Source organism: Delphinus delphis, chromosome 7 (assembly GCF_949987515.2).
Source record: "Delphinus delphis chromosome 7, mDelDel1.2, whole genome shotgun sequence".
NCBI classification, from domain to species: Eukaryota; Metazoa; Chordata; class Mammalia; order Artiodactyla; family Delphinidae; genus Delphinus; species Delphinus delphis.
Genome location: NC_082689.1, coordinates 55,454,023 through 55,467,008, shown reverse-complemented (window position 1 = coordinate 55,467,008; position 12,986 = coordinate 55,454,023). Strand labels below are relative to the sequence as shown.

Here is a 12,986-nt window from a genome sequence, read left to right as displayed (position 1 = left end):
ATCACATCTCCCCATCCCCAACAAATAGACATTAGTAGATAAACTAAAAGAGGGAAGTTAAGAGAATTAATTTCTAAATATTTACAAAATTCTTGATTTATGCACAACCATAGCAGAGAACGAGGACTGCCTTACAGTACATTCATAGCTAGAGCTGTAAGCAAATCTCCAAGTGAACAAAAAGACAAAAATGCAAATTTCTTAGTAGTAGTCAAAATGTTATAGCATCCAACAATAACAACAAACATCTACCTGAGGGGTTAATGTTTACTGTCATAAGTCAAAATACCATAAAACATTCATTTATAATACAAATATATATTGTGTTCCTTAGTGACTTGTTTATATATTCAGGTCGTAAAAGAAGGCAACTTTCTTCTATATGACTTATACAGAATCAGATGTTATAGCCAGAAGTAACTGTGAAGAGCATCTAGTAGTTCGAATGATTGGGATCTCAAGGGGTAAATGAATTTCTTAAGTCCTAAAACTTAATTTTGGAAAGTCTGGAACTCATACCTTAGTCTTTTCATTATCAGTTTGGTGCTCATTTTCACCTATACTGAACACATCACAAAGTGTCCACACTTGATATTTGTTAGTATTCACAAGGAGGCACAACAATTCTGGAAAATAAAAAGTGGAATATGACGGGAAATTTTGATTATAAAACTTAAAACCAACCAAGCAACCAAATTATAGAAGAAAAATGAAGTCATGGACCAAACTTCATACCTGAAAAAAACCAATTCTCATTCAATACTTCTAAAAGAGCTTAGGCCAGGGTCCGAACTCAACTTTGCTGAGACCCAGAAAGTTGAAGGACTAAAAAATGAAGTGGAGGCAAAAATTAAAGTGAGAATTGGTCTTATCGGACAGCACGGTCTGTCCTGAGATGGCGCAATGCACCTATATTTATTTGCTGCTTGAGAAATGGTCCAGCCATGGACCATTACATATTGGTCACCAGATGAATGCAAACATACCCACTTTAGCAGTTCTTTGGCTCGTGCCACACCCTTTTCTACAGCCTAAAGTAGAATAGAAACTGCTATTTACGGTTACTTGCTTATACAAAGATGTCACTCTAGCAATTGTTGCTTGGGGGCAAGACCTGGTGACTGTTACTGGCAGAGAGAATGCAAAAGTGATTTAGCTCATACTGCATGCTCCCTACTCTTCTTAAAAAAATGGAAAAGTTCATCAAATAATATTTGTTATTATAATTTTAAGTGTACAGAGTTCAAATGTAACAACTGTAAAGTTGTCAAGGATAAATACAGATTTTTTAAATGTGTGAAATGGGAGTAACGAAGCTATTTAGATAAAAGCCATTATCAGACATTACTACATATTCCAACCTATAATCTCATGAATCAAAGCTTTTAACTGTCTGGATTCAACTGTGACTGTATTCTTTCCAATATGCATTCTTTCTTCTCCCAGGGGTTGTTCAGTAACAGCAGGTGTGTTGAGTGTGCATCCCAGTTAACATGCCAACAGGAAAACCAAAACTGTAAAATATTTATTTCTTTACATGCTCCAGAAGTTAATTTGTAATAGAAGGAACCACTAGGTTTGGAAAGGAGTCCTTTACTTGAGTGAGGACACTGTATGTTTTCTATACTTCTTAAGCAAATGGAAAATTTCCTCCAATGTACAGCATATTAATTCATTTAATAATGCCTTCAGAGTTTCCTTCCAAATATGAGACCATCACCATCAACTAGATAAATGGTACCAGCTCGGATAACAGGCTAGAGGATGACATAAATTCCAGCCCATGCAGTAGAAGTCACTATGAGCCAAATTCTCACACAGATTACAATAGAATTTCAGTACCCAAAGATGTCATGCTACAGAAGAATTATTCTCAGCATGCTTTATCTGGGCACCTATCTAGCTGTTTCCTCTGTGAAAGAAAAAGAAAATTATTATAGCAGGAATTCCTACTGTTCATCAAGAGCTATTAGGTTGATCCATGGGAATTGCTATTTTTATAGGCTGAAAACTTTCAAAATCAGCAATTTCATATGATTCAACCTAATGCTTTTGACTTTTTCTAAACCAGATCAAGTGAGCATGGCAGTTACTTTTATGAAGAGCAAAGGTGTAAGGGGTTGGGGAAACAAACAGTAAATCTCTTGTAGCTTACAGAAAATTAAATGTCTATGCAGAATGAGTGGGGTTCACAGTGAGAACCCCCAAACACTATTGAGTTTTGACTATGAAACTGACATTATGAGTCTAACAGATAAGTTTTCAGAATCCATTGATACCATTCTATGGTATGAGTAGGAGAGTTTGATAGGGTCATTGGAATAGCATAGAATATTTTTCCTTTTCCAAAAAGCTACAACATAAAAACAAAGTCCAGTATTAATGTGTCTTAAGTAGAAACAAGAACTAAGAACCAAGTTCTAAGGGTACTTGTTATTAATCACTGTTAAAGATCAATTATGCAAAGAGTAAGATTATATATTCAAATTATTCACAAATGGACACAAGAAAACCATAGAAATTTGTCAATTGTTTATTGTCTCCACACCATAGCACCATAGTTTTACTATGGCACAAGATTTCCTACTGAATCTTACAGATTAAAAAAAAAATTTAGAACATAAGGAATTCTTGTTAGATAAAGCATTACAATTGTATTGGAAAATTCTGCCAAGACATACTAAAATCTATGCAAAATGTATGCATTACTAATTAGTGTTACTTAAGGGTAAATTGTTGAAGTATAATGTGAAACCCTATTACTAATGTCCAGATGTTCTATACATTAACTGAGTTCTGGATTTGATAGTGCCTGGTCTCTGGATGATATAATCTTCTCATGCAGGATTTTTTCAGGATATAGCAAAACACAAAAGATACAATGGAGAGAGAACATAGGCATTACAAATACTATTAGACACACTTCCCCATTCATTTTTGAATTTTTCATAAATCCTTCTAGGGTTCAAGTTCTTTTTATTATAATTCTTTTGTGAGGTTTCTCAAAAGATACATCAAAATTATTTTAATTATAATTTTAAAGTGTACAAATTTCAACGTATCACAAATGTGAAGATGCCAAAGGACAAACACAGATAAAAGAGTTGCAAATATGTATAGTTAACAGAGCCATTTTGATAAAAGCCATTATTAGACATTACTACATATTCCAACCTATAATCTCATAAATCAAAGCTTTTAGTTGTCTGGATTCATAAGTGACTGTATTCTTTCCGATATGCATTCTTTCTTCTTCCAGGGGTTGTTCAATAACAGCAGGTATGTTCCTGCCGTAAAGTTCACAGTGTTCTAGAAACTGGACACATTCTTGAATAACACTGTCACGAAGCACAATCATGTGTTTTGACATGTTTTCTAGTAATGACAGGAAGCATCTTTTGGCGTAATACCAGGTATCAGTTCCCAGTTTTTTATTATAAGGTTCCAAGCTTTTGATAACCCGAGAAATACCAAAGTCATAATTACCTTTGGCACAATAGAGCGTCCCTATCACCAAATTCACAATGCAGAGATGGTAGATTTTCTTATCTGGGTCCTCATAGGAGAGCTGCTCTTCCTCCTTTTCAATCTTCCTCATCAACTCCTCGGCTTCTTCGTTTTGACTTGTCATAATATATGAAACACACAGGTTAGCCAGCACAATAGCACTGACATTCAGGATGTTGTCATAATGCTTCTTGACTATGGGCTCATAAAAACCTATGGCTTCTGTGTATTTGTTTTCCTGCATGAACAGAACATGAGCCACATTCAGCTTCCACACATCATGATCATTACAGAATTCCACAGATTTGCGGAAGATCTTTTCCACCATTGGATAATTTTCAAGGTCCCAGTAGATTTTGGCCTGGGCCATCAGCACGGGAATATACTTCTCAAGGGTGTCATCATATTCATTCACTGCCTTTTTGACAGCTTCATCATCTCTGTTGTGTCTTGCTTCCTGTACTTGTTTGGTGAGTCTCCGGAGCTGTTCAGTCAGCATCCCTGCTAGCCCATCAAGCTTAACGAAAGCCTCTTCAGGAGCTGTCTGGCAAGTAATCATGGCATCCAAGAAGTCATAGAGATAGGGTGTGAGGAACTTGTAAGTCAAATGGGCATTCTCTGCCAGGACATCTGCTGCCAGGTCAAAATACTCATATTTACAGTAGAGCAGCAACAGGTTGCCAAAGGTCTCTGGGGGAAAGGGATTCTGTTGGAGCAAAAACTGTAGCTTCTCAAACCCTTCTGTAGGCCTGGCATCCATGTTCATTAGCGCCTGGTTGTGCAGGGTCACAGGGTCTAACTCTTCCTCTGCTCTCGGAGGCATATCTGTGAGGGTTTCCTGGGCCACCTCATAGTTTCTCAGTTGGTATTCTATGGCGGCCTTGAGGTTGAAGGCTTCCACCAGAGCGGTCTGGTGAAGGACTAAGGTGTTGCCAACACTTCGAACATCAATGCCCTCAGTGGTCATGCCCACACCCAGCTCTGGGTGCTGGCGGATGCCGTGCTCAATAATGTCGGCGATATGCTTCAGTGCGGATGCATACTGCCGGCTGCTGTAATAGGCCAAAGCCAGGTTGTAGGAAAGGTCAGGCCGGTAGCCCGAAGCCTGCAAGGCAGCAGAGAACTTGGAACACGCGGCTTCATATTGTCCCTCCTTGTAGAGCAAACAGCCCAGGTTGACCTGGCCATCGAGCTCGTTCTCGCCACCACTGTCTTCTCCTTCCCCACTCAGTAGCTGCTCCACCAGGCTCCTGGCCCCGGGCAGATCGCCCTCGCTGTACTTGATCGCGGCTTGGAGACGGAGGACCCGATTGTGGTAGGCGGGGTTGTCCAGGAGGAGGAAGGCGACGCGGGTGGCCTCTGGGTAAAGGCAGGCCTTGTACAGGGCCTGGGCCTGGTACAGGCGGTACTGCTCCAGCTCCGGGTGCAGCTGACCCAGCTGCTCATAGCACTCGGCGGCCAGCGCGAACTCCTGCAGGCGGTAGTAACAGTAGCCCAGCAGCGACAGGCCGGCGCGGCTTCTCGGGCTCCGCTGGAGCTCTCCGCCCAGCAGCTGCACGGCCTCGGCGTAGCGGGCATCCCGGATGAGCCGGTACACGACCGCGGTGAACTCCCCGTCGGGGATGGGCGCACCGCTCAGGCCCGCCATAACCTTGTCCTCGGCTGTGCGTCCGTTACCACGGCAACATGCCAACCGGAAACGGAAGGCTGTCCGGATATTGCTTTGCAACGGAAAAACTCTGTAAGGAATATAAAGGAATCACTGAGGTGAATCATTAAACTACTGTATTGGCCCTCGAAGACTCTGGGCTGCGAAGGTCGTGAGTCCGGCAAGAGAGATGAAAGGCCTCGTGGCAATTCAAAAACGGAAACTCTACTTCCCGGCATGCACTGGTCCGATGGCGCCGACGTCGGAACGTGGCCGCGCTGCACTCTGGGAGGCGTAGTCTCTGCGGGACGGACCCTCGGTTGCCGGGAGATGAGGTTTCACTTGCCTTTCTTTAGTGTTGAGGTTGATTGAGAGTTGCTGGCTGCCTGCTGTGTCACCTGTCTCCGGCGCGGGGAAGAAAGATTTGCGGTCTGAAATCCCTTGCTTTCTTAGCCTTATACACTTTGCAATACATACTAATGGCGTCGTTTCGCGGTTTGTTTTTGTATTTTAATTGGAAGGAAAAAGGTGGAATATCTCTTTGGCATTCTCCTGGAATTAGAGTAGCCTCTCTTTTTAAGCTGCCTTGAGGGCACACTGTCTACGACATAAATGCAGAGGGTAATAATAGTTCTTATTTTTATCGTTTCCACAAATTAACAATGGTAAATGGTTTTGTGAATATTATCTGGTATTGGGAGACGTTTAAGTTTAGATCCAGGTGTTCCCCCTTCACCCCAAACAGTTATTACTGAACAAATGTTAGCGTTTAATCTTGGCCATATCTATTGGCCTGGCCCTCCAACTTTCACTACAAATAAGAAACCAGTCTTCCTTGATCTCCCTGCATCTCCATTGGTCGTCCATGATCTGCCTTGGACTATCTAGTATCTAAGATAAACGGCGTACGAATAAAATTATGTCTTTGCTATATACTTAAAGGCTTCAATGCAAGTCCTTTTGCTGCGCATAACATCTTTTCTATGTATAAATTCCAGAGCCAACACCAACCATATGTATGGCCCTAAGACAATTTACACATTAAGATTATTTCTAATCTTAATGACCACCGTGTGATCTGTATATTACAGATATGGAATCTGTGCACTAGAAAGTTTTAAATAATTTGCTCAAGACCACACAGCTAGGTAGCAGCAGTGTCATGATATCCAGCAGATAGTTTCAGTAGGAAATAGTGACTGCTTGTAACTTATTCCATTTATTTCCTATAGATGAGTTTGTAAAGGCCCAGTGTTTGCTGCCACATTGTATTCTGGAACATTAGTGTCTTTTTTTCCTCCATTAAAACAACGAACCAACTTGGTGTGGGCAGTAGAAATTTGAACTTCCAGATCTGATTTGCAGCTGTGAGCAGGTGTTAGGAAATAACTAGTGGGGGTGGTATAGTTCCTAGTCACCCAATATAGCTGGTAGGGGACTTCTGCAGGCATGTGATTGCTTGTATCATAAAGCAACTGACTTTATATACTCATTCAGTCTTCCCTGCTGAGAAATTGACAGAGGTCTGTCTTTCTGGGTGGGACCAGACAAGGAACCTTCCACTTCATGAATACTGAGAAAGGGACAAACTGTACCCATTTCAGACGGGTTGAGTGGCATTCTGGCCCACCTAAGATCCCCAGAGAAAGCAGCTGATGGGGTCCACCATAACTCTATTCCGGGGCTTCTTTCCACCTGATCTCTGGGTGCACTCTTTTAGGGCCTTCAACTCAGGGAGGTATGTGGGTTGAGGGTTGCTTGCTGGTGCCTCTCAGTAATTGGGGAGTGGGTAGGTGGCTGGGGGAGGATCTTTACCTTTATGGCTGCCTGACTACACTTGTCTCTTGGAAACTCAGGCTCAGTATTTATTTTAAAATCCTTATGTATGACCTGATACTTTGGGTGAGGTGCTATTGTAAATCAAGGTAACATGACAGAACATGGAAATGGGAAATTGCCTTTTATATCTTTAGTCTATCAGTCTGATTTTCAGAGTTGTATTCGCACCATGAAAGCATTCACCTTCAAATGACTTCTTGGGAATGTAAGCAAAATAGAAGGAATCTCTGCTGTCCCCCAAATTTCTCCAATCCCTACAGGCATCAGTTGAGGTTCCCCTCTTTGTGCTGGTACCTGTCTGTGAGTGTGGCTGCTGAAGCGGGCAGGAGGGAGACGTTCTGTGCCTTCCTCCTTATTTCATGTGCTGCTGCTCCTGAGGCCTGGCTTGGAAAAAGCAGGACATTCGGCTTAGACAGATGGAGGGCAGGGTCATTTGCAAAATAAAATGAGTGCACAAATCACGCTGTGAAATTGGCATGACCATCCCTGCTGCTGTGATAGACTGACTTTTATTTAGTCTATGACAGGCAGTTGGGGAATAGATTAGGGTTTTTTGGGGAGGGGGATGGTGAAAGAAGGCCCTTTAATTAATGATAGAAATTCTGGAAAGCAGTAAATGGGGTGGAATATTATAAAATGTCATAAAGGATCATTTTGTTTCCAACAGAATCTTGGAAAGCTGGAGCATGTATCAAAAAAGTTAGTGTATTGTACCATTTCTAGCAATAAGAAAGAATTTTGTGGTTGCAATAAAAAGATTTAGTGCCTTATTGAAAGGAATTAGACTTTAGGAAAGCAGTGTTGGGCTCAGGGTGGATTTTGCTGCATAAAGGGAGGCATGTTTACCATGTAGAGGAATTCCATTCGGGCAAAATGTATAGGAGCTAAAAGTTCTTAACATGCTTATGTTTCTGCCTGTCAAAATGTGAGATGACCAAATTCCATATTCTATTTGTATGTGAAATCTATTTGACATTCTCTTTTAAAACTAGTTGGAAGTTATGTTTTCTTATTTATCCTCTAAATGTAATTGCTTCCTGTTGGTAAACATTGGTAATTTATGAACATCTCAACAACCACAGCTGTGGTCAATTTCCTTGTTAAAGAAAGACCTTCTGCAAAACCATTTTCCAGCTGTTATTTCTCTTCCCTTTCATTCTAGGCCATTTTCTTCAGGATGGCCAGTTTGGTGGTTCAGTCCCCTTGCTTCTTCCTTCCCACCCCCCAATCTTCTACCATAAAGAAGGCAGAAAGAATAAATTAGTGTCAAATTGATAATGTAACTGATTGACTTTTAGGATCATCTGTTTAATCTTTTAAGAGTTTTGGAAAAATTGTATACCAAATCAATATTTGGGAACATTTATGCTCAGATGGTAAGACATTTAACCTCATTATGAATTCTCCTTTCACTGGCAGTTCCAGCTTTATTAATATTTTAATTAGATTTCCTTCTTGGATATACCTTTAAAAAAATCAAGTAGTTTATATTTGGGGGCTTGTGGTGTTATTACCTAAATTAACTTGTTAGGAAGAGTACAATAACATGGTTTATAAATGGAATTACCAGAGAAGGCACAACTGTGGATATTGACATTTAAAGAAATCAATCAACCAGCCAAACAAAGAGCTACTCTAAGCCCCTGTGTTTATGCAGGACTTTCTGTACCAGGACCAGATCCTGCTTTGCCTAACTTCCCTCATTAATCCTCACGGCCCTTCTGTGAATTAGGTAATTTTAACTGTTGGCCTCACTTGAAAAGCATGGACTGAAAAGCACAAAGAAGCCTGTGGTCGCCTCAGCACGGGGGGGTTGGTGATTGCTTAAGCTGGCCAGTAGGGGCCACACTGCACCTCTTCCCTCTCCCCCTGAGCACCTCCTCTCCAGTCATTTGAATTGGCTTTGGATCATTTGCTGCAGTTCTAATAGAACAGGCACAATGGTGTAAGAATTTTAAAGTTTAAGCACCGAAGCCGTTGTGTAATTGTATGGCATCAGTGGCTGGAGGCCCTGCATCGATGCGATCCCCCTGTGTAATTGCCCACGCAAATTTGAGCAATCTGTAACAGACACAGGAACCCGTCTGCACTGGGCTGCAGACTCTTATCCCTTCAGAAAAACCTCAATAATTCAAAGACCCTTTTGTCATCTTTAAAATGCTCCGTGGACAGGGCTGTCCTACTATCCCTCTCACACAGGCAAACATCACAGATCAGGACAAGGTTAATGGGCTAAATTGACAGTCAAAATTTAAATCGTAGGTATTCGGATGCATGCTTGCCTCGTTCAGTCCTTAAATCGTCCTTCCTAAGAGAAATAAAGATTATTCCAGAGCTTTAGTTAAACTTTAAGCATTTTATTAAAAACAAAGATATTTAGGTCTCTTAAAGCAGTTTCAAAATCATGGATTAGATGCTTGTGAAATGGGCAAACAGTCTATAATGTAGTATTCTTAAAATGACACCTCAGCTTGGGAAATCTACACAAACGGAGTGACGTGAGACAATTCAGTTGAAGACATATTTCCCTTCTTTTGTGTAAAACAATAATAATTAGGAAGCAAATCAGTAGGGGATCCTTTTTAGATGATTGTACATCAAAATAAAATGGCAAAAGCATTTTTCACCAAGGGAGTGAGATTAGCCAAAACCTAAACTCCTGTTCCCATACAATGCTGTTTGTGTTTTTTAAAATTCATCTAAATATGATTTAATCTAAGTCTAAAGAAAAAAATAATCGACATTCTAAACACAGACATACACACACAGCAAATGAACACAAAGGTAAATGGTGGCCTGAAATAACACATTTTTTTATAGCAAATACTTCATTTACTTAATAAAACAAACATATTTCTGGGCCAGTGTATATATTCAGTGACATTGGTAGAGATATGCTACACAGATAAATAACTTATCTTTAGCACTGTTGAGAGATGGACTAAATATGCAAGAACATTCAAAATTAAATTAGAAAAGATGTACAACAGCAAATTACTAGTTGAGGAAAAGGTACACAAGCGATGTAAGCAGGACCTCAGGCATTGTTAAATCCAAGTACTCAACATGAAATTCCCCAGACACACCACTTTATTTCTGCCATCTACGTGTTTTATTCTATTATTGCTCACTTAAGAAACTTAAGAAATTTTGGCCTTCTTGTAGTCAGACTCAACCTTTAAATTTCCTGTGACATTTGAGTTTTGGGAGTTCTTTACAGCATGCGGCAGAACAACAGTTTCAGAGACTGTTATTCTGAAGCAGACAATGAAACTTCACTGGCATTGCCAGAGTTTTTAGGGTCCCAAATTAGGTTTTGCTCTTTTGCTTTAATGAATCCTTTATGAGTGTTTACTTCCAGCCAAAACATTTTTCTTTAGATGTAAATCTTCCCTTAATATATTTAGATTTCTGTCCTGCTTGAGAGTTTTTCACACTATTAATGGGGATGAAATTGTATTTTATCTTTGTGCAATTCATTAAGAGTCAGCAGGAAAAATGGATTTTAAAATAATTCTACCACAAAGTAAATTGAGCAGACTCTGTTTAACGACTTCAGGTAAGTGGATCAAATATGATAAATTTTGATACATGAAAAAGCAACTGAATTCTTGTAGCATTAATATTAGATAATGTTATTTCACTAACAAAATTTTAAAGATTATTTCCAACCCAACCCAATGAGTATGCAAATATAAAATACCTGGAAATGTGTAGACAGCTTAGATTTTAGAAACAGAAAGCACACATGCAATTTTAACTTCTTTTGACTCACTTTATAAATTGTAAATTAAACTACCATTTATGGGATATCTGTGAAATGAGATAATCTAAAGTTATGAAATAAAAGGGTATATTTTTGTACCTATAACCATGTACTGATGACCATGTCTTTCGTGATCACTAGAGGCAGGCTCAGACATATCTGTGATAAGGTTGTTTTTATATCTACTCCATATGTGTAACTTTTTATTTTGTCTTTAGTGAGGAGATGACCTCTTTGCTCCTATCTTTTTTGAGAAGTTTTTAAAGTTAAATACAGCTTGGTCCTTTGGTGCAGAAATGAACTGAATAAAACTCAGTGCTTTTATTTTATAAGTGGAAAACCCGAGACCTGAGAGTCCCAAGATAACAGGTCTGGCCGATGGCCAGGCTTGGGGGAGCCCCATCCACTGTGCACTGGGGTAGTGCCCTTTACAGTTTGCCAAGCCATCCCTCCTGGCTGGGATTGCCAGTTACATTGTAGGTTGTGCATGTATTCTCCACATACTGACTAATAAAATTATAAATAGCCTGCCTGAAAAAAATACACTTCGTGGAGAAAGAAAGTAGGATGAAGTCATTTCAACCATTAATGCCAAGAGACCTGAGGAAGCGCACATAATCTGGTCAGTTGTAGGTTTTATAAGAAGGCTCACATTTCAAATGCCTTCCTCCAATAGGAAGTAAACAATAATAAGGATTGGGAAAATCTCTCTATTTTGGAAAAGCAGATTATATGGGTAACCACACATACCCCCAATTCGTGGAAAGTTATACATTAGAAAAGGGATTAAAAATACCTCAAACGCCCAAGAGTTCAAGCTCTAACCCTCTGGGTTGTTGGCACCAGGGAGGCTGCTACCCTCTTTTCTACTGTTTCATGGTTGTGGAGGAACAGACTGGGGCATTAGTCAGCAGTTTCTGAATTTTGACCCCAATAGGAAAGATACCTCGAGACAGGAGAAATAATAGATGGAGGCAATTACAAACAGCTGCTTGATTGATGGTTGACATTGTCAGGGCTCCACTGTATGGCAGATTGCAATGGTGTTGAGCTGCTCTTGCTACCAGTGGGTGTTGCTATTGGCAACCATGCAGTGAAGCCAATAAAACGGCAAGAAAATGAGAGGAAAACTCAACCTTAGTGGAAGCCGTAGAGTTTGTGCTATAAATTACATTCCCCTTAGCAATATGCAGCATCAACGTTCAGGGTAGCCACAGTGCGTGTAGCTACCTGCAGTCTCCATTGGACCCTGGGTCTAGTTTTATCATAAAGCACATGCTTTCAAATTTTGCTCTAGATACAATGGCATTCGTCTGTCTGGGCTATTTATTTATTTATCGTTGGGGAGGATGACAGATGTGGGTTCATCTCTGCCTCACATGGACTGATTTTCAATTCCCACTTGTGATATAAACATGATGTGACACAATAGCTAGGAACACCTGCAGTGCTTCTGAGCTGCAGACACACGACCAGAGTCTGTCCCTACCTCCACCCCCCCTTTGTTCCTCACCTGAAGGAGGGAGACAGCCCGGCAGAAGCTGTTTTCCTTTATAGCAGAGTGATTCAGAAAACTGGCTTAATAAAATCCATAAATCTGAACAACCTCCTCTTACCTGCTCCGTGGAGGCAATTTTTCCTGCACTCATTCTCTCCTCTAGTTTCTCCAGTCTTCCCCACAGAGACAGCTGTAAAAGGTAGCTGGGAACATTAATTTTTAGGGTTCCTTCTCCTTCCTTCTCTCTTTTGTCAACCCCCTCCCTGCTCAAGTTTCTCTCTTTTCTAGGCAATTGATGATAGGATTCTGTACCCTCATTTTTTTGGGAAGACATGCCATTTTTCTTTGTTTGGATTGATGTTCACCTTCCCTTTATCAGTTCTCTTACCACCTGCCTCGGTCCCCATCTCTTCCTTGTTAGCTGTTCTCTTTTGCTTCCCCTCCTCCTCCTCTTTTTCCCTCTCCTCCTTCTCTTCCCCCCATTTGCCTGGTTTATAATTTTCTTTTCCTCTAGTTCTGCCCATATAGAATCTTCCTTTTACCCCATGGGTACCTGCTCTTCCCTTACTTCCGTTTTGGTACTTTAATCTACCCATTCTTTAAACATTTCCCAGATGTCTGCTATGCGCCAGGAAAAAAATGTCCTTGGTGGAACTTGGCCCCTGTTCCTCTGAGTAGTAAAGTTAATAACTGACACTGACGAGCAACAACAAGAACAAAACTGGTTT

General features: G+C 40.5%; 1 protein-coding gene and 1 long non-coding RNA gene across 2 annotated transcripts in view; one reads left to right on the top strand and one right to left on the bottom strand.

The window, feature by feature from the left end:
* The window catches only part of LOC132428534 (uncharacterized), a 111,461-nt gene that overhangs the window by 53,972 nt on the left and 44,503 nt on the right, over nucleotides 1-12,986 (top strand). The gene's annotated exons all lie outside the window — the stretch shown is intronic.
* On the bottom strand, nucleotides 2,366-6,147 carry LOC132428532 (intraflagellar transport protein 70A). Its single transcript, XM_060016529.1, has one exon. The coding sequence runs from the start codon at nucleotides 5,153-5,155 to the stop codon at nucleotides 3,161-3,163; it is 1,995 nt and encodes a 664-aa protein (XP_059872512.1). The 5' UTR covers nucleotides 5,156-6,147; the 3' UTR covers nucleotides 2,366-3,160.